The 23,070-nt window shown below is 40.7% G+C and overlaps 1 protein-coding gene across 3 annotated transcripts in view; it reads right to left on the bottom strand.

The window, feature by feature from the left end:
- ASTN1 (astrotactin 1) overlaps positions 1-23,070 on the bottom strand; it is a 312,931-nt gene that overhangs the window by 192,718 nt on the left and 97,143 nt on the right. For all 3 annotated transcript variants that reach the window (XM_017891701.1, XM_017891700.1, XM_017891702.1), the window contains exon 2: positions 10,557-10,744. In XM_017891701.1, the coding sequence (XP_017747190.1) occupies positions 10,557-10,744 (188 nt within the window). The remainder of the gene's footprint in view (positions 1-10,556; positions 10,745-23,070) is intronic.

Consider the following 23,070-nt stretch of genomic DNA (forward strand, 5'->3'; position numbering starts at 1 on the left):
ATAGCAAGGCAGCAGTAAGAAGCACCTGACTTTCCTAGATTTATTATAGAGAGAGAGACCCCTTGCAATCTTGGGGAAGGCTACTGACATCTGCCTGTCACATGGGTAAGCCATTTAACAAACTTTAGCAGATACTTAAATGTGTCACAGCTAATTTTATAAGGCAAGGCTAAAAATGCTTTGTTCACCCTAAACTTTAGCAACAAGACCAAGAGTCACCACTAACTCTTAAAGATATGTAATAGTCCTTCCACAAACCAACTTTATTATGACATCAATGTCTGGAAGCATAATCCCACTTCTATTCTTATATATTTATATGAGGTATTTTGCTATAAGGGGGTATTTTAGCATATCCAAGCATGTCACACATGTCTACTGTGCACTCAAAGTTGAAATCAAGCAGGAGCCATCAGACTCACAGGGAAGAAAAAATAGCATATTTGCTAATAAGTATCCTGTTTATACTTTTCTTGTCAAGTCTAAGCATAGTTTTGTTTTCATTAACATCTGTCTTTGCTAAACTCATCAGTGTCTCTCAGGAGAAGCTAATGTGCTTGCATTTCACCTGAATTTGTGAATACCACATGTCTTGAATTTCTAGCAAGAACAATTTTTGTCAGTGCTTTAACTGACAATTATAATCAATCTGTGGGGGTCTGGCTAAAACTAATAAATTATTTTCTTTCACACTGCAAATAGAACCCTAAAGCTTCTACCGAGTTTTTAGGTTATAGTCTTTATGTGGGTTCTGCAGACAAAATGGGAGAATGTACTAGATTGAAGTCAGCAAACCTATGGCCTCCAGGTCAAATGTGGCCTACTGCCTGTTTTAGTAAATAAAGTTTATTGAAACACAGCTACATGCATCTGCCTGTTTTAGTAAATGAAGTTTATTGAAACACAGCTATATGCATTTAGTTATATACTGTGTATGGCTACTTGGGCACTACACTGGCAAGAGATAAGTAGTTGAAAAAGAGCTTGGATGGCCTATAAAGCTAAAATTGTTTAACATCTGGTCCTTTACAGACTCCTGGCCTAGATAATTCCTGCCATTGTCCACGTTAGGGTTTTCTCTGTGGACACATGGCTGGCTACATTTACTATACCTAAGTCTAATTCATCTCCAGCCAAGGCCCATAGGTGTGTGTTTGAGATCAGATTTAAAGGTGACTTTGGGTTTGTGAGACAGACTCCCAATTTTAGAGATGGGCAGAGGATGGGGGAAAGATAGTGTGATCTGGAGAAAAGGTAATGGCATCAGGACTCAGAATCTCTGAGTTCTTACATCAATGCTGGCCATGAGCATCACCCACTTCTCTAAGTCTTGTTTTTCCCATTGCGAATGAGAGTAATAACAATCTCGTATGTGTGGATACCTGGGCAGTGATGGAATTCCCTAAATGACATCACTTGGTTTGATTAAAAATTAAATTAGTAAATGAAGTTCTTCCAGAGAAGTTGGAGCTGAAATTATCACCCTAAATTATAAGATACCTGGTAGGTATCAGATGTCAATTATCAGACCGGACCTCAATTATGATCCTAAATCATAAGACACCTGGTAGAAAACCCTGTAAACAATGAAACAGAAGTGACATAACAATTCCCTGAATGGACATGACTGCATCCCAGCTTTGTAATGGCCCTATTCTGTTGTCCTGATATCCCTAATTGCCTCGGTCTTTTCCCTGAGCACAATCCTCTAGCACTCCTCTGAAATGTTGCCATGATGACAGATTCTTTTCTGACTCCCTAAGCTGGTGGCCCCTGGGTGACACATTGTATGCAAGATTGTTACAGGCAGCTTGCATGACCCCCCCCCCCAAGAGTTTACCGAGCTAATATTTAATGGGTACTTCCCTATGGGCCTGGCAGTATAGGAAGTGTTTACAAGAATCATCTTATTTAATAGTTAAAACAGCCCTATAAAGTAGGATTTAATCCCATTTTTGGATAGGGAAAGTGAGTTTAGAGTGATTAAGCAATTTGTCCAAGGTCAATAAAAAGATCGAGTAAGTGGCAGAACTAAGATTTAAATTGGTCTCAGAGCAAAGCCCTTGCTCTAAACTGCCTCACTAAAATTCAGAACCATAAAACTATAGTCTTTGTTGGCTTCTCAATGACCAGTGTCTTCTCAGAGCCAATCTCAGTCTTCTTTGCAATATTTGATCTTCTTGCCCAATCCAGCTCTTCCTTTACCTTTTGAAGTGGCTCATAGACCTCACCATGACAGCACCTTGTCCAATTCACTATGTTCCTTCCTAGTCTTCAAATAAAGGGTTTCTACTGTGCTAGCTAAAAGAAGTAAAATTATTCCATAACCTGGAAAATTGGAGAAACTATCCAACCCCAATACCACCAAGTAGCAGAATTGTGTAGCAGAGTCAAGTTTGGAGTCAGATACACTTGCCTTAAATCCTGGCTTCCCTTCTCGCAGCCTATGTGACTTTGGGCCTATAATTTACTTTCTCTTAGTCTCAGTGTTCACATCTGAAAGATGGAAGAAATGATAGCTATTTCACAAGGTTGCTATGGAAATTGATTGATAGTATGTATGCAAATGATCCCATACAGTGCTGGAGACACAATGAGGGCTTAGTGAGCAGTAGCTTTATTACTGTGAATATTACCAGTTTCTAATATTGATTGAAACCTCATGGAAATTATGACTCCTGCTTTCAAAAGGATCTTCAGGGATTTCTGAAACTGAGTACTTGAAAGTAAATTGCTAGCTTCTATATCAAGTGAACTAGATTGCTGAACAGAATATTACATCAACTTGTTAAAAGACATCAGCATCCTTTTGAAAATTTGGCCTCTTAGCTATTTTTCTTGCTGTCTGCAGAGATGAGGGTAGCAGAAGGCCTCTGTGAACTTCAGGAAAAAGAAAAACAGATTTACAAAGAAGATGTAAAGACTGAAAAGGAGTGGAAAAGATGATGGAAACTACTTGTCTCTCAGTTCTACCAAGGGCCCTCTTCAAATAGTAAGCATTAATAATGTTATTAAACTCTCCCTGAATGCAGAACTTTGTCTTACTCATTTCCTATCTACTCAGTAGCTAAAAAACTCTGAAGCCTGAAAACAGTGTTAAATAATCAATATCTAAATGAAGGAATGACTCAATGATTTTAAAAAATCAATGATGTCAATAATGCTTTGAAAATACTTTTCTAGTTTCTAAAAATTTCCTGCAAAAGTGCAAAAGTTTATATATGAAGAAGCAAAGTTCATTGTTACATGACTTTCACAATTTTAGGCTGGAATTCCCCAACTACACTTTTCCCTTCCCTGCCAATAAACCCACCACCAGCTGTGAGGTGGTGTGACTGAAGCCAAGGTTAGCAGGTGGGATTAGCCAAGCTGAACAGAGTCTAAGCTTCTGGGATTAGCTGCCTGGTGTAGCCACAGAAAGAAAATTTGTGTTCCATCATGGTTGTCGGTCCTAGTGCTTGTAGCATTCTTAGTGTCAAAGTAAAAATGAAGTAAAGTGTCAGATGAGTCTCAGCAGTCAAAAGTCAACAAAACATCAAAAGTTGGTGAAATGACACATACTAAATATACATTGTGTGCTCATTACGGGTCAGGAGAGGAGTGCTTCTCAAAGTATAGCATCTGGACTCTGCCGACAGCCTTGATTCAACTCATGGTCTTGCAAACTAATAGTTGTTTACCTTTGGATAAATCACACAGCCTGTTATGCTCTCAGTCTCCTCGTTTGCAAAACGAGTAATAACAAACCCTACTTATAGTGTGATGAGAATAAAAAATAAGTTAAAATATATTGAAAGCACTTGAAACAATGTCTAGCACAAAGTGCAAAATATGATTTTGATGATGATGATGACAACGATGACAGTGCCTATGTTATATTTTGATTCTCCTAACATCTCTACAAGTTAGGTCTTAGTCTGCTTGTTGTATTGAAAACAAGAAATCATTAAATCAGTTTTTCAGCCTCTGCTAAAGGAAATGGCTCTGACCTATGCCTGGAGCAGGAGTGTACCACATAAGCCCACCTCCCCACGATAACCACAAGAGGAAGGCTAGGATCACATTCACCTGTGGGATAACCTGATATGAAAGCTTTGAACAAACAGGGTCTATGGTAACAAATTAGACCCATCTGCTTCTTTCACTAAGGAGTCAGAATAAGGGAGGAAGGCAGGACATTTAACAGCAGTGGGAACAAAGTTGGAAACACTGTGAAGCTGTGAAAAGTCAGAACAGGTCATGAGTGAGGTGACTTGATGAGTAAATGGAGTGTCAAACATATAAAAGCGTCGCAATTGAGAAAGATGTATAGAATAGACTAGACAAAGAAGCTAATTCATAGCAAGAGGAGCAATAGAAACAGGTGTGAAAGGGCCAAACCACAAGCTATGGAGGCTGAGGGCTGATAAAATCACTCAGATCCTCAACAACTTCCCAGTTCCAGCCTTCATGAAAATCTGCTCTTTGAATATACTTTTCAAAATCAGGAGAGTGTTGTCTCCTTTATCTCCATATGAATTTCTACAGTACAACTCTATTATAACTCTATTACACAGAAGGCCTCAGTGGATCTCCATTCTCTAAAACTAAAAAGCCTGACCAGTGCATTCATTTTATAGGCGAGATAATGAAGCTTCCAAAAAGCCCAGCAAATTACCTAAAGTGGTAAAGCCAGCATATGAAGTCCACTCTTCCAACTGTAAATCCAGCACGTCTTTCCACTATATCTCAGCTCTCACTTTACTGGAATACGAAAGGGTACCAAACAAGAACAGAATAGATGAGCAACCCAAATGGCAAATGAATTCATGTATACCTATGCCCAATGCATCTTGGCAAGAGATGCAGAGCATCCCATGGTGCCAGGTGAGGGAGGTTTGTAAGCCAAACCTTAGTTGGCACTTGACATAGTCCCCAAATGGACCCTGGCATCTCCAGGCTTTTGCACATCAGCATTTCAGAGAGAAACAAAGAGCAAAGAGGTTTTGTTTCAAGAGATCTTACTGATTATCTTAGGAACTGCGCACAACTTTCCTAATGGAAGGTAAAATAGACAGTGATGACCCTGGAATGTGGGCAGTATGACCAGTCAGTCAGTTCGGCCCCATGAAGGATGGCTTGGATTGCAAGAAAAGTCTTCTTTGAACCAAATCAAGACCTGTCTTTTTGTTTTTTCCGACTTATTGCTCTATCTCTGTCCTTTCTAGGAAAACACAACATGCTTAAATGTCTCCATTTGTTGCTTAAAGATGAGAAGGATTGGTTCTGATAAATTAGGGCATCCTAAGTTGAATGAAACAAATACTACAAATTGACCATAAAGATGCAAAAGTGACCTTGATTAATGAATTTGTTAATGAGTTTTTGTAACAGATCTGCTGAAGGCAAAAGGTGCTGACAAAAAAGACATCTAACCCTCTCTCCTGGGCCCACAGACACTTAATAAGAACCTAATAGTGTTGATGACACACAGTGACTGCCACGCTTAGAATTGCTCCTCTCTACATTGGAAGTGGCTGTGCTCTAGGAATGAAATGAGGCAAGGCTTCAAGCAAACTCACACGTGATGCTCAGGCAACTGGACTGAATGAACTTGAATATAACAGTAAGGGCAAGGATGAGGCTTTGGTAGAAAGTTGTTATGCAGCCCTGGAAACATGATCCTGGAGGCTCCCGTAAGTGTGTTCTGTGGGCTCTGTACTGACTCAGCCCCAAATACTACTTTTCCACACTGGCACTTTCCCACAGTGCCCATTCTATTTGCTGAACTCTGGGACTGTATAATGGTACCTACAGCCTCTTTTGTTTCCAAATCTTGTTCCCAACATTGTTTCTCCCAGGAGTGAACTCTGTACATTGGATTCACCTGGAGATCCCAGAAACAGGGAGCCTGGGGGCAGGCTAAGGCCTCTGATGGCAGCCAGCAGTAAAGGCCATGGGGGTCTCCAGATACCGGCCAAGGAGCCACAAACAGCTGGGGCTACTAAGATTTTTTCCCCACAACAGTGCCTAAGAAGGCTGAACCACAAAAGATATTCTCTACCAGTGGGAGTTATCAATACAGAAAAATTTCATATATATATATATATATATATCTCCAAAGAATTTTAGAAAGGCTACTTGCTGTGAAAAATGTACTTAACCAACTTATATGCATATAGGAAATCTATTAACACTGCCATCTTTAATTAAAAGATGAAATATATAGACAATACATTTAAATTCTACTGTGCACCATTAAACTCGTTTGCATACTTTAAGAAGAAAAATGTACATAGTATGGTAAATTAGCACAAGTACAATATGAAAATTTAAATCCACACAGAGTCTGAATATCTGACATGAAGTCATATTGAAGCCTGGTCTTCTATGGAGTAAACCATTTGCCTTATAACTGACAAATTGCTTGACTTTTGGTTTAAACTCATACTCAGTTTTCATTTGCTGAATCTGCTTTCATTTGTTCAAGAGTTTGCAAAAGAGTATCCTTGTATACTTTCATAGTTCTGATGTCAATTATCTTGCAAAATTTGAAATAAATATCTTCAGCCAAGTTTGAATCATGCAAGGAGGTTAAAATACATCATTTGACCCTCAAAGCAATAACGTAAGATTTCAGAAGGGAAATCCAATTATTCTATGCAAGGAAGAAATGGTACCTCTTTGGAAAAAAAATAATTCAAAATTTTAGGATGTGATTGAAAATAAGAAAAGCAAAAGGTTTTCAAAGTTTTAAATTGCCCAGCTCCCAGCTGGGGTATTGGTTTTCTGCAAGCCCACAATTTTGCTGATGGTTGATTTATACTGGGCATGGTATAAAAGAGAACTTGCAAATTCTGATTCATAGAATGCCATAAGGGCCCAAAAAAGGTTTCTTTTACTTCTCATTCTCTCATTTCTTATATTTTGTGTTTAAAACAAAACATAATATATGCAAAATATAGAAATAAACAGTGGTCTCTGCATTGAGGAAATATGGATAAAAAAGTATACATACAAAATGAGAGAGATGTAAACTTTAAGATTTTCATAAAACCATTAATTCCCTCTTACACATATTGGGAATATTTAGGATTATTAGTTAAGCTTTTGATTATACATTTTCTTAACAGAAGGGAAAAGGTTGGATGTATTCATGTTTCAATAATCACTTTATCTTTTCTCTTTTCCAATTATGCTATTTTGATCCAATTTGAAAACTGTATCCATATTGATCATTAGAGTTAATGAAAAATAGTTTTGCTATTGTTATTTCATAACTAAAGGGGTTTGGGTAATAAGATTTCATTTAAGTGTATTTCACCACTCAATATTGTTACAAATCAAAGAATTTTGCTATCTTCTGGCATTTATAATGCTGTTATCCAGATGCCTCAATTAGCTGTCTACCTTTCCTCCAAAGGGTATGGTATAAAGTGTGCCAAATACAGTCTACCAACACTTGAGTCTCTTAAGAGGAAGCCATCAGAGACTCCAGGAACAACATCTTCAAACAGGATACCCTCAGGCTTGATTTCTAAGCTGAAGGCAGATACACAACTTCAGACTTTGAAACTGTTTCTAGAATAGAATCCCAAGGATGAGAAAGGCAGTGTGGGGGGTGTGTGTATGGAATGGTAATGGAGGACAATGAGACGTCTAGGTGGGCTGCAGTAGGCTCCACTAACCAAACCATCTTTGACAGGGAAAGGAGGGGGTAGGGAGGAAATATATATATCTCCAGTTCATCCTGAGATTCCTGTTCTGTGGAAGTCAAAGGCCTTCCTGATTTTTTTATGGACATGTTGGTCTGTCCGCATACAAGAGGCCAACCCAAAGACAACACAAGTCTTTCCCACCCTTACATTTGCCTATGCCCTTTTGTCCTCTGTCTCTTTAGCCTGGTTAAAAACTAAAGGGAATAAATTAAAATTAAGCTGAAGGAATCTTCTCTTCCATTTTATTTGAAAAATAAAATATCATTGGTAGTCTGCCACAGGTGACAAGTAGCATATGAAGGAGAGGTCTCAGAGATAAGTTTTAAGTTGACTCTTGTTCTTTCTCCATTTCAGTGTCCACTGTCCATTGATTCTTCCTCAGGATTTTTCATAGAAGTTGTTTTATTTTAAGGGCACAACCTATTTCCTAAAGTCTTTGGCATTTTTGATCAGCATATATATTTTTTAAATTTTTTATTTCCATAGGTTTGGGGGGAACAGATGGTGTTTGGTTACATGAGTAAGTTATTTAGTGGTGATTTGTAAGATTTTGGTGCACCCATCCACCCAGCAGTATACCCAACCCACAAACATACACACACACACACACACACACACACACACATACACACACACTCCTCTAGAGAACTTACTGAGCACCTAATTCCAGGGATAGATGGTAGGGTGCCTCCTACACTGAAGATACAATGCGGCAACAAGTACAAGTTTCAGGCTGTTTGTCTTTCCGCAGATTCTCGCAATATGCCCCCAGCCCTCCCTAGACTCCTCTTCTGACATATTGTTTGTCTCAACTTCTTCTATTTAGGGTCCTTCCTTAAAATATAATCGCAATATTTATTTTTGGAAATCTCTATACACCTTACTTTACCTTAAACATTTCATCAGTGTGACAAAGACTGGTTCTTTGAAATGTCTCGAACCAAAACAAAACAAAACCACCCATGACCACCATTGCTTCCCACACTGATGGCAGGATGTGGATGGCTGGCGAGAAATCCACCACTGTGCCCTTCTTTTTAGTCAGACCATATTATAAATTTGAAGACCATCTGGCCTCTAAATTAATCACTCCAGTCAATGCCAGGGTCAATTCAGCTGACCTGCCTGAATCCTGCCACTCTCTGGACACTACAAGCTACAAAAAAGAAGACAACCTTCCCAGGGAGGAAAAACACTGTTCTTTAATAAGGATATGCAAGTACTGTAACTCCCATGCTAAAAACCTTGATTAATTTGTAAATGTGAGTAATAGCAACCTCATTTACCTGCCTGACATCTGACCTTATCTGGATATTAAGGCTCAGCATTTGCAATTCAAGAACTCTTTTCTCCACCATATAGTTTAAACAAAGTGCCTCGTGTACATGCAGATAACCTGTCAAGCCAGTTACTTATGGGGACGCTGGTTGAGGAAGAAATAGAAGGCTTACATTTTGAGATTTATCAGAGATTTTATAGAGAAATTTTCCATCTTTGGATAATGGACATTCTTTTATATCTAAAATGCACTCAGTTTCCCTCAGTCTTATATACAAAACTAAATAGCATGTAGTGATGGTACTAGAGCAACAGATGAAATAAGGTTTCAACTAAGACTCAGGTTGGTTCTGTGTTGAGTTTCCTAACAGTGAAATAATCTACACCCTCCCATATACATGGCTCATAAATAATCAGTCAGGTCTCAACCTGCTATTAAGCTATCCTAAGAGCAGACAATGTGTTTGTTTACCAACACAATATCAGCACATAAAATACCAAGTGTAACAGGTTTTATTCATCTCTTCACTGGGAAATTCATTCATTTATTCCACAAATATTAATGAAGTATCAACTGTGTGAATGCATTGTTCTAGGTGCTGGGGACACATCAGTAAACAAAACAATACTAAACAAAAACCCTGGCCTGCCATCATAGCACTTACTTTCCAGTGAGATTCTAGAATACAAGTTCCTAGAATGTTAGAAAGAACCTTCCAACTTTTTTTGAGGCTTGAAATTTCTAAGTAGGAGAAAGAATGTTAATAGTAAAGGATCTGAGTTGAGCTAGAGAGAAGTGCAAGTGTCTATTGACATGCCATCTATTGTAAGAGGAGAGAAAGCCAGTTTACTGGCTTCCTCCTGGCTGGAAAAAGAGAAAAGAGAACTTGGTAGCGGCAAGCAGCTTGGAGAGTCAGTCATTTAACAAACATTTGTGGAGCAACTACTCTAAGATTCTCCAATATACTAATTGGATAATTCCCATCTATGACAATCCATTACCCTCATCTAATTTTGTTGTTATTGTTGTTTGAGACAGAGGCTCACTCTGTCACCCAGGCAGAAGTGCAGAGGTGCAATCTCATCTCACTGTAACCTCAGCCTCCTGGGTTCAAGCAGTTCTCAGGTCTCAGCCTCCCAAGTAGCTGGGACTACAGGTGTGCCCAGCTAATTTTTGTATTTTTAGTAGAGATGGGGTTTCACCATGTTGGCTAGGCTGGTCTTGAACTCCTGGCCTCAAGTGATCCATCCACCTTGGTTTCCCAACGTGCTGGGATTACAAGTGTGAGTCACTGTGCCTGGCTGCCCCGATCTAATATTATCCCTGGTTTGTTAAAGTTTCTTCATATCTGAGCATGTTCCTAGAGAAAATAGTCGGGGAATGGTACTGTTAGAAATAGTTGGAATTATCACTTACATCACAAGTGGATGCATTTCCCACAAATGGAAAATTTGCTTATTAACATGATCAATGATCATTACAGAGTTGGGTCTGATACAGTGGTATCTATGACACCAAGACCCTTAATGTCAAGGTAACATAAGCTATGGCCTAAGAGGCTGAGGCTGTGCTGCTCTTACCATGACTGAGATGTGGAGGATCCTCAGCTCTTCTTCTGCCGACTCATGTTGGGGTTCTTCAGTGGGGTCTTGTCCAGGAAGACTTGGAGCACCATCTTGGTGATGAATGTGAAAAAGCAAAGTGCCATTCTCCAGCCACTGCTGCCTCCAGCGCACCAAAGGGATATCCTCTGTGTTCCCTGAGATCTCTAGAAGATGAACACCAAAGGCACAGGTGAGAATTTGGATGGGACCAAGTTTTTCATCTTCTTCCTCACCACTTGTACCAATTAGCCAGTTTTGTCTGAAGCCAACAGAAGTTTCCAACAGTGTATAGTTAGGTCAGATTTTACTGCTACTCCAAACCACAAGGAAGAGAAGAGACCCTGAGAAGAAGACAATTATCTCCTGTAGGTCTTTCCACCATAAATCTCGTGAGCCAGGCTCTCACCCATTGAGAAAAATATCAAGGTGAAAATTCAAGTTCTTTCCCTTATTTCTATGATCTTTTACACAGCTCAGTTTGAATACCTGATAACCCCCCGAGGTAAATGCAAGGTTGTTTGCCTCTTGTAAGTTTGAAAGTATGAGTTCCCCAGCAATTATTCCTAGACATACCAGTAAATTTGCCAAGGAGAGAGTTGGTAATTACTATGCAGACAACTGGCATTTATGGAATAGTCCTGGGAGGTTACTGCAGAGCAACTGGGGCAGGCAGGTTATTTCTAAAACCACAATCATTTGCTGCATAGTCCACTGGAGATGTTTGCTAACTTGCTGTGACAGGTAAAGTAATGTTTTAATTCCCTTTAATTTTTTTTCTTCAGTTTTGCAGAGCAGAGTTGGTATACATGAAGAAGACAGTGAAGAATCGGGCCCTTATCACAGATACACTCACTTGGTTCTCAGGGATGGAGATTGAGGCACGAGACAAGCATCAATGACGTAATAGCAAAATACTAAAACTGACTATGCCCCTGGCACTGTAGTTGGTAGTAAGGTAGTACTGCAAAATACACCGTGTGTATGTTCCTCTCTTTGGCATTCTCAAGCAATATTGTATCAAAGCTCTGAGACATAACACAGCAGAAAAACCTGATTAACCTCGTCTCTCCCAAATTTCTAGGGAACTAGTATTCTGCTGAACACATATTTAATAAGCCATTGCTTTACAAATTTTTTCTTTTTTTCTGGCTTTTTATTTTTGAGCAAGGATCTCGCTCTGTCATCTAGGCTAGAGAGCAGTGGTGCAATCACGGCTTATTGTGGCCTCAACCTTGTGGGCTCAAGCAATCCTCCCACCTCAGCCTCCCAAGTAGGTGGGACCACAGACACACCTCACCATGCCCAGCTAGTTAATTTTTTATTTTTTGTAGAGACAGGATCTCCATATGTTGCCCAGGCTGGTCTTGAACTCCCGGTCTTAAGCAGTCCTCCCACCTTGGCCTCCCAAAATGTTGGGATTAGAGACGTGAGCCATATGGCCTGGCCATTTTTTTTTTTTTTTTTTTTTTTTTTTTTTTTTAAGGTAAGGCTTCTTCAAAAATTTATTACCTTTGGCCAAAAACAAATAATAATTTCACAGATATAAAAGAGATTTAATAAGACACACTTAGAATGTGTTCTCTCATCAAGTACCACAACCATAAAAAGGAAAACAATTTTAAGTATTCATGGAGTTTATAAATATATTTCAGTATTTGTGGGAGGGCACAACTGATGTTATTTATTTATCGATTGGTTTGTTTATTCAACAGGCATGAATTGGCCATGTATTATGCACAGGCACTGTCCCAGGCACTCAGATACTAATCTAAATGAGATCCTCAACAAATTCTACAAAGCAGCCCACCATGAGTGAATGTGATAAGTGTGACACCAGTGGCAAAGTTTTGTGAGAACACAGAAGAAGAAAAGAGTAATCTCATCTGGGTAGAGGGTAGAAGAGGGGAGGAAAGTAGCCTCTGAGGATGATGATACTGGTAATGGGTTTGATGGGCAAGTGGACTTCCTTTCAATAGGTAGAGAAGTAGGGGAAGTATGTTCAGGCATTGATAGGAGAATAAGGATAAGGAAAAGGAAGAATATCAGCTGGTCCACTAAGGGTAGGGCAATGAGAAGGTTTTATACGAGCCACAGGTCATCAGCCTGTCTCAAAAGACACTGATACGATTCCGTCTTGTCCTACCATCCCATAGACGAGGGAGAAGGTACAATTAAGAGTGTGAGGCAGGGCTAAAAGAGAAAGGGATCAGAGCTCCCTTCCATCCTTGGCCCCTCCCTAACTACCTAGAGGACTCAGACATCCTACTGGGTTGCTAAGCTGTCCATGAACTCAGACAAAGCATCCAGGAAGCTGTAGTGGGCAGAGGGTGTGAGGACAGATGATCCCCTGAACCCCAGTCCTGGCTTTCTATAAGTATGGCCCCATTTATTAAGCGAGGCTGTGACACAGACTTCTCCAGGAAAAGAGTCCCTCTTTCTACTAAGGAGGCTTCCAGATTTCCATGTGGGGAGAAACCTGTGGGCATGTCTGTGGGGGTGCATGCTTGGAGCAGCAGTGACCCACGGCTCTTCAGAGGAGGCCTGACAATCACAAACTCCATTTCCCACACGGGTGCTTATCCTTCCAACCACTTCTCATGCCTTCACATCACAGCCCCAAAGGCTCCTCCCAAGATACACACCCTCCTCTGTGAGTGCCTGTCCTGTTATTGCAGTGGAAACCAAACCCTGTCTCCTAACCCCAGATATAAAAATCACAAGCTGTCATAGCTCCTACCAGAGCACCTAATGACAATTAAATCACCCACAGCAGGGCACCTCCAGCCTCCTGCCTGCACCTGTTCCACCCCAGTGTAGGATTTATCTCATACACATCTGAGTGCCACTCAGCCCTTCCTGTAACTATTCCGAAGGATCTAGCACCTCATACCTCTAAAGCACTTGGCAAACCAGGTTTTTATTTCCCAGGAGATCCTCATCAAGTAGGTCAGACTTATTACCTCTGTTTCCATGGTGGAAGCAAGACAAGGTTCCTAGACCAAGGTCACCCCAGTCTGACACAGAACAAAGGCTGAGGTGGATGAACAATTAGTCCCCTCCATCCTCAACACATGCACCAGACAACATAATCTCAGAGCATGCACAGACAGAGAGCACATCTGAGTAGATAAATCTACGTAGTCTTTTAGGAGTTTCTGTGCTGCAATCTTTTAAGTTTTTGTACTAGGTCTTCATATCCCATGATTTCTTTGAAAATTGAGATATACTTCACATACCATAAAATTCACCCATTTCAATTATAATTCAGTGGTTTTTAATATATTCACAACGTTGTGCAGCCACAGTCTAATCCCAGAACATTTCATCTACTCAAGAAGTTCCATACCTATTAGCAGTCCAAGTTTTTCATGAGGAAGAAGGTCTTCTGCTCCAGGGTCCTAGGCATGGTAGCACCAATGGAAGAACAGGTATAGTGAAAGTTTGACAAAGTACCTCCATGGGAGGTGGGCTGAGAGCACAACCTCTGGCCTCAGCTTCCAGACCAACCCTCAGAACCTCTCTGTGGGTTATTCATGCCCATCTTTACAGTGAGTTCATGATTCTGCCTGGACTAGACTCACCATAGAGGGCAAAGGATGGAAGGAAGAGGCCACAATGCCTACCAGGGGTGCCCATCATTTTTCAATTTCAAGATAATTACCTAATGATAGCTTCCTCCTTGGCTTTTCTTTTTCCTGGCAGATCTGACACAGAAGCGTTACAATGCTAAACCAGGAACTTACTTATGTATGCTACATCTTGCCTGGGTCAACCAATGAAAAACCACACAGGGCATAGTAAGTGTCTTGTGAGTTTCCTCACCAATAGGACTGAGATCAGAGCTTGGAACACCAGTGTAATCGTACTGGTCTAGATGCCAGCAGAATATCTCAGGAAGAGGAAATGCTCAGAAATTGCTTTACCAATGCAAGCCCACCATGAGGCTCGCAAAAGCAAACTTGGGAAGTGATAGTTATGCCCGCCCAAGGCCAGCTGAGGTTGCTGAGGAGGCTCCGATAGAACCTTTTTCACACTGTACAGTCAAATCTCAACGAGATCCTACACAGTCATCTCAAGTCATCACAGGTGGCAGGAGCACCAATGCCCTCATCACGCTGTGGGGTTGAGATATCCAGAAAGGGAAGGTATCCTGACTTCTGGTGTGTCCATTTTCCTCTACAAACCTCACATCCCACAGCACCCCCTAAATGTCTGGAACTTCCCAGAATCTATGGAAACCATGGTGCTAGTTATTCTTGTATACAATACATATTTTTGGAGCACACTATATTTGCCACATTCAGCAAATTGTGTTACAAGGTCCCCACTCTAAAAGAGATTTCAATCTAATAGGAAACTTAAGACATGACCATGAAGAAGTACTCTAAGCAGTAATAGCAGTGCTGAATGCAGAGTGGAGCTTGGCAGGGCATAAATGGATGGGAAGGAACCAAACGGGAGAAAACATTGGAGAGGCAATTCCAGATGAAGAGAACAGTGTGTACAAAGGAACAGAAGGATAACACATGTTTGCAGAACCACAGGAGGTCTGGTTAAGCTGCAGGGGGGATGAGGTGGACAAGAATAGCCCAGGACAGCAGTGAAAAATGCAAATTGGTGACAACTGCGAACATTGTGAAGGCCCATTTAAGGAGTTCAGAACTAATGGAAAGTCACCTATGGTTTTATTACACAGAGGAATGAACTAGGCCACAATTTAGAATGATTACAAAGACCCCGAAAGAGAATGGCAGGAAACCAGATGCAATAAGGTCTTACTATAACTCTAATCCTATATTCTGCGGTGACTAAAATAGTGAGTTGAGGTGCAAGAGGCCAGTATGGTATGAGTAACCTTGAATGAGTTGCCTTGATTTGAGTTTTCTTGTCTGAACAAGGAGGACCTGTGTAGATGAACTTGAAGATTTTGTTGTGACTTTGACATTCTATGATTCTAAGTCCACAACGGTGTGCCTCATATGACCACCTATAAAGAAAAGTTTAATATCTCAAACCATGTCAAACCTTCTCTAAGTCTAACCCAAACTCCAATTCTCCTTTCCCTCTGCACACAGGGTGGACAGGCTTGGGAGGATTTGATCAGAGCCTTCAAGAGCTAGGCCATGTTCCCACTGGACCTCAGGCTGGTGAGAAAGACTCTCATTCATGCTGGTACAGATGCATGGTTTCTAAGAAAGATAATGTAGAGCTTCTGCATGCAATACAGAATTGGAATAATGAGATCTTGGGCAGGGAAAGTCGCAGTAGAGAATAATCAGGGATAGGGAAAGGCAGTGGGAAGGAGAGTGAGATGAAATCACTTTTAGATTAGCCTTAGTCATTGTTCTAATGTTAGCTTGTGGATTGTGAGCTTGCAGCACTTTTTGTGGGGTTAGATTAGGACACTGGAAACTTTGCTTCAAAAATTCCTCTTCCAGGGATTACAACTTCCTCATACCATCCAAGTGCCCTGTTCCTTCTTTGGGCATTCTTTCACACTGGCAGTCCCCGAACTGAGCTGCTAAGAAAACACATCATGTCAGGATCAGGATTTCCCCCAAAATACAGCCTCACTGAGGACGAGATCTGTGATGCCCTCTTTCAAAGAATTTGACAATTTGAATTCAAATATGAATTTTAACCCGGAAAATTGTCAAATAGCTTTAATTCACTGGAAGGCTTAGTGTGGCTTAGAGCAGTCTTGGCATTCTGGGACTCTTTCTCACTCCTAGCAAGGCTGAGTGCAAGCTGAATCCAGCTGAGTACTAATGAGGCTGCTGTGATTGCTGAGGTCAAGGCAGAAGGAAGCATTAACTAGTCAATTTTTAGCCTCATGTTGAGGGCACCTGATGAACTAACCCTGCAGTCTGTCAAGGTTGAGGTTGACACTCCCTGATGGCTATGACTGACTATTAAAAGACTTTGCTTAAATTAGGAGTTTCAAAGTTGCTGTTAGTCTAAGAACCCTTATCCAAACCAAGTCTAGTATGGTTTCTGAGGGGGTTTCACAGAGCAGAGTTAGGGAAGAACTGGATCAGTTGGAGTACAAATAAGATGAACTCCTATGAGGGGAACTTGCTGTTGGGGGTTGAAGTGTGTCTCTGGGTTATTACTTTTGCTGGTTGTTTTCAATTTTATTAAGTGTGGTATTATGAAGAGCCTTATAACCTCTATGAAAGAAATACAATGGAAAGGAAAAGAGGCATCTCTAAAAATAGAATCTAGCTACACCTCCACCCTCTGCTATCTCAGCAGCCATTATGAGCTTCCCTATGTGATAAAGATTGAGCTCCGAACTTTAGTAGTGATAAGCCTACTGTCAAACACTAAGAATAACAAATGGGTCTTGTCTATCAGATACTTACTACCATTAAGGTAACCAAAGATAGGCCTATGATAGAAATACCCCCTCTTCTGTTCTTTTGTACTTTCCTCTTTTTCCTTCTAATTTCAGAGTTTGAAAGATACTGATGGTAGGTCTAGTTTCCCACATGGTTTCATAATGGTCTTCTCACTGAAACTATTAACAGCGGTATCAACTTTCAACATCTTTGTAAGAAAATAACCTGCTTAAGTCAGGGGTTAATAGCAGTAGGGGATCACTAATTATCCTGTAGATCTTCACCTTAGTATCAAGCGTGACCCAAATCTTAACGTCTGTGGAAAGGGATCCTCTAAAGACCCCGACGTGTTTCATAAACATAATGACAGGAGCACATTAATGTCCTGGCCATCTGTGAAGGAAGATGCGGGACAGATGAAAAACAGACAGAGGAGAAAGATGCAGAGAGGAGTCAGGGAAAGTGAGGAAATGAGACTAACCCGGGAAACAATGGCCCATGGACTGAGCTGGTTGAGCCTCCCTGCCTCTCGCCATAGGGACCATGTGGTATGGAGTTCTGAAGTGCTAAAATCCTGCATCCCAGAGTGAGAGCCACAGAAAACAGGGCACCCTGCTGGGCCTGAAGTCAGCCAGCACAGATATCAGAAACGTTGATGGTTTGCCTGAAGTTTGTGCCTATATTGGCCTGCCTAAGTGAACAACAATATGGAGGACAGCATAGCCAGGAAACTCATTTGCAAAGATGTTCAGAGAACAATTGGGAATGCAGTTCTCATTGTGTTTCCTGTATTCAACTCATTGCCATAGAGCTGCTTCCTCTCATCTCATTCTCATTCCTCTTTCTCCAAACAGGCTTGAGCAATGGCCACAGAACTATGTGGAACAAAAGCTTTAGAGCAAAATAGCTTAAAATTTCAAAAAGCTTTCATACAACAGAAGCACAGGAGGTTCATTTTTCAAGGAACCAGAATCTTCTTGACTTGCTGGGATTTGGAATAGAAATATCCACTTGTGACTAGGAGAAGGATAATTGAATTTCTATTTCTCTGCTTGGTGACATTGCCCTTAAGGGCAAAAACAACAGAGCCTCAAAGCATGAGTGATTCAGTGATGAGAAACGATGGCAGGGTAGAGAAAGCACTGGACAGGAAGCCTGGAGAATGGGACTGTTGTAAGCTCCCTGGAACTCACTTTCTCATCTTCAAATCGTGGGACTAGATTTCTCTAGGAACTGTCCAGCTCTAACCATGTTATTCAATGACACAAAACCAGACATGACACTTGGCTCTAGTTAGATCCCAAATCAGATGCAGGCGGTTTTTTCATTTTTTTTTTTTTTTCCTGTGTGGCACCTTAAAGTCTTTGCAGAATTTTTCAATCAGAATAATTTTTTTCTTGGAGTTGGATTTTTCTTTTCTTCTCCCTTCCTTCCTTCCTTCCTTCCTTCCTTCCTTCCTTCCTTCCTTCCTTCCTTCCTTTCTTTTTTTTTGAGACAGGATCTCACTCCAGTGCCCAGGCTGGAGTGCAGTGGCACGATCTCAGCTGACTTCAGCCTTGACCTATGGGGCTCAGATGATTTTTCTACCTCAGTTTCCCAAGCAGCTGGGACAACAGGTGCATGCTACCATGCCCTGCTAATGTTTGTATTTTTTCTAGAGACGAGGTTTCACCATGTTGCCCAGGCTGGTCTCAATCTCCTGGCTCAAGCAATCCACCTACATCGGCCTCCCAAAGTGCTAGAATGTTTCAGCTCAATCCAGCCTATCAACTTATAAGGTAAAGAGTGGCTGTATTGAAACTCATGAGAGTGACCTATTGAAACTCCAATCAAGAGTCCCCAGTAAGAAGAAAAATCACCCACATATACATATAGATGCTTCCAAATACTTTTCAATGAATTGTTAACCTTTGATCAGTTATGTTTATGTGGATAAGGGTAGCCTGATCTCTCTCTCACTGGCTCCATCCTTTACAGAGCTAGACCCTAAAACTCTGCAATGTCAACCTCCTTTGAAGCTGCCCATCCACCTGCTTCTCTTTGCCAAAAGGCTAGGATGGACTAAAATGAACCAACACAAGAAGCAGGAGTGATGAGAGAAAGGAAATAAGCACCCTGGAGAGTCCATAGTTTGTTGTCTCTGGGGCAGTTGGGGGTGGGAGCTGTGGGAAGCAGAGGGTGGCTTTTTAAATCAGTCTTGATGGAAAGCAGTGAAGCTTTCTATGGATGCTGCTGGAAGTAGGTCACTCTACGCTACTCTGTGCTGGCATGAATAGCAATCGAGCAACTACACGAACATTCTATTTACCTAGCCATGGAGATGAAAACATTCCTGTGGGGGAAAAATGCAGCCAAAAGGTTCTGACACAACCAGACAGATGAGGAGGCATTCAAATGACTTGTGATTTCATCCAAAATGATTTGCTTGTTCCTACCACAGTGTTTCTCTGGATCTTTTCAAACCTCTGCAAAGAGTTTATCCACATGATACTCATTAAAGTCTCATTTGAAAGGGTAGAAAAAAAAAAAAGGCAGGGTTATCTGAGTTGCAAATGTACTGGTGAAAGGATTTTTTACTTATATCTATTCCTATTCTCCACTGCCACCCGACTGACCTTTGTAAATTGAGATAACAGCAGGCATTTAACAGAATCTGACATCAAGTAAGGTATGTAATAATATTTAAACTTCATAATGTTAAAATACGTATTTACAGATCATTTCATACATTGTAATGAGAATAAGTCATTTTGAAGCCTGAAGTTTCACGACTGGAATTCTGATTTGAGCTTTGCAAGTCCTTGAGGTCCACTCTCCTGCAGTGATGCATTGGAAGCAACATGGATGCCGGAGTTTTGGAAAAGCCAGAAGACTGGTTATGGTGATTGTAAGAAAATTGTAAACTAGACCCAGTGAGCGATCTGTTCATTCTAAATCCTCTCTCTTATACTCCAGGTCTTTCATTAACAAAGAGATTAGTATTTGCTATAATTTTCTGATTCTAAACGATTTCAGTAAGGTCCTCTCTATGGCTCTTGTCTTATAAAATGAATGGAAAAAATAATTGAAAATGACAAAATATCACCTGTAAATGAGTTACAAAAGAAGAATAGCGTGTCGCCTATCCTAAACTGTTTTGATTCATCTCCATTTCTAATTAGTTCTCATCCACTTGTATTTCTGTTCTTATCATCTAGGATTCAACTCAACAAGTAATAATGTATCTATTATGCACTGGCTCTGCTAAGAAGCCCTTTCAATATTCATGAACTAACTTAATCCTCAATGACCCTTTCATGTGAGTATTTATATCTGTATTTTAGAGACGAGGAACTTGAGTTCCAGAATAGTCAACCTACTTGACCGAGTTCACCCAGTGAGTAAATATTAGAATGGTAGGAGTGGGAGTAGCAATTGAGCGGGGAATCTTAGGTCTCCTGGTTTTAAGGCCACTGTTGTTTTTCACTATCTGAACGTTCATTCCCTCACTTTGCAAATCTCAGTCTTGGGATAATACAAACCAAGTGCTTAGCAGTACCTGGAGTTTAATAAACACTAATATCATCATCATCATCTTCATTAATACTGTTTGTTGTCATTATTACTATCACTCACATAAATCCTAAAATTGAGCAATAATCTTTGACAGAATCAAGCAAATTATATCTTTAAATAGCTTCAGCTCTTAAGTCTTCCTAAGTCCAGGAACTATAAGTCCAGGAATCAGCTCAGTTCAGTTGAGAAGCCCAGACCAAGCCACATGTGTACATTTCTGTAAGTGCTGGTTAGCAAGTTGAACAATCTTTAGACGTCTCTGCTAAAACTCCACTTACACTATCTATGCTTTAAGACTTGGCCACGGGGGCTTTCACAGAGGGAGGCCATGCCATCCAGACCCCTTCAAGGCTTGCATGCAAGGCCAGCCCCAGACAGCTTGTTGTCAGGCACTTAGCAAGGCACTCATGAATTCAAATGGGCAGGCCCTTCCAGGACATGGGGGTGGTGATTGTGGTCAGAGAAGAAGGAAGAAGCAAATGGGGGCAATATTAAAATAATAGCTATGTTTTTATCAGTAGTAAACTGAGTCCTTCTCTGTAGACTAGTCTGTGTGAGCACCTGTTATCATAAATGCCAAGAAGTACCGCACTCAAGTAGAACCTTCCATTCTCATCCTCAATCTAGGGAACAGGCTTTCCACCCCATTCCCACAGAGGCCTGAGCTTACCTTGCTGACCCTAAGCACTGCCTTCTTACACATACAAACACCCAGGGAGCCCAAGCTGGAGGGCCAGTCATTTCTCTTGGCTCTTCTTTCTAAGCCATTTTCTCCTACAGAAAAGGGGGCTTAAGTGACCTCTAAAGCTTATTCTCACTGTAAAACTTTCTGGTATTTTTTGTCTCTCTGTGATTTGCAATTGCCATAATGGGGGCTGAACCTCAAGTTCCTTCAGAGTAAGGCTGAGACATGATAGTAATCTTAGGTATCTCTGTTGCATCATTTAGCCTGGGAAAGTGGAGTGGAAAGGGAATTCCACAAAGACTCAAGCACGTGAAGAATACCTTATTATCATCCCTGTGTTACAGCTTGCAAAGGCCTTTCTTCTAAGGTCCTCTTTTCATTCATCATTCCTGTGTGGTAGGCTTTACAGAATTAGAAACCAGAAGGCCAAGGAGGGTAAGTGACAGTTTCAAGGGTTAGAGCTAATGAGATGGAGATAACAGCCTTCTGACTCCTGGCACAGTGCTCTTGCTACAGACTGTGCTGTCTACAAAACCGATGTTTATTTACACTGAGAAATCATGAGCCACTGTGCTTGTATTTCAGCTTAATGAATTAGGTATACAGAAGATATACATCACTAGTAAACACTGTCAGGAGTTTGAAGAGTTTGGGCTTAGAGATCCAAGACTGAAATTGAGTTATTAACCAATTCACACTAGTGTACAAATCATATGGCAATCTGATGTGATTTCATTGTGACAGACTCTCCTGAAGAATCACATCTGCATAGTATTTGGTCTGTTACTGGTCTAAAGACCCTCCACACTGCCTTCAGCCTATTTCTATAGGCTAATTTGTGTAAGGTACTCATTACTAAAGGGCTTTAAGATGACCTCTAAATGACCTGACAGGTATATCTCCATGGAAACGTTGATCTAGCCATCTAATCCCTGCTGGGAGAATGATTTAAAAGAAATATAAGGTCACTTGATTGCTAAGGTGTCTTGTTGCTCAGCTGGGAATAACATGCATTGACAGGACATTTTCTTTATTATTGCCCCTTCTATATTTTCTATCATAATTCTAAAGCCCTCTCTCCTCTACAAGCCCTCCAAAAAAATACACTTTAAGGGGCTGATAATGAGAAACAGGAGCCATACATTCTACATGAATAATGTCTTTCAGAAAATAGATGAAGACTATGCACCATGTGGCACCCATCAATGATGCCACTCCTCACACCTGCGTGTGCTGGTCACTGTACTGCTGCTTGTGTCTGAATGTTTGTGTTCATATTCTCATACTCACGGTAGCACTGGCCCATTAGTTTGAGATTTTAACTAAAACAATGTTAGTTGAGTTTTGCAAACTGAAAAAAAAAAGTGCTGGGTTTTCTTCCTCTGATGTGTAAGAGCATGTCCCAAAGGAATATGGCTGTAGTTTCATATACAAGCTAGATTGTAAACAAAAGTGACAGTAACTGGAATGAATGGATGATTCACCTTAAATCAGGACACAAAGACAGAAATTAGGGACAGGTATACAGCATTGGTAGCTTCTCCATCTACTCCTCATTCTGGAGCCAAAAAGGCACAGAGCTGGAGGTAATTCTGTGCCAGGGGACATTCATCCTCCCAGACATCAACCCTAAAGCTGAGGTCAGTCTTAGCTACCTGGCAATGGACTCTGTCTCCTTCATTCATAAACTGTTTAGTATTTTTTTGTTTTGTTTATATATCTGTATTTTTTCCATTGTACTACACTTTGGGAAGCAAGTTTCATATAAATAATACGTTCAGGGTTAAGCAGTACTTCCTTTCATTTGCTCTAAACTCATCTTCCTTGGGTTTCAAAAACTTTGAGTCCTAGCAGTTGAATATTTGGTGAACAAGGTCACATATACTTTAATGTGATAAGCCTAGATCAC

Source organism: Rhinopithecus bieti, unplaced genomic scaffold (genome assembly GCF_001698545.2).
Source record: "Rhinopithecus bieti isolate Rb0 unplaced genomic scaffold, ASM169854v2 scaffold_20101, whole genome shotgun sequence".
In the NCBI taxonomy this organism is placed as follows: Eukaryota; Metazoa; Chordata; class Mammalia; order Primates; family Cercopithecidae; genus Rhinopithecus; species Rhinopithecus bieti.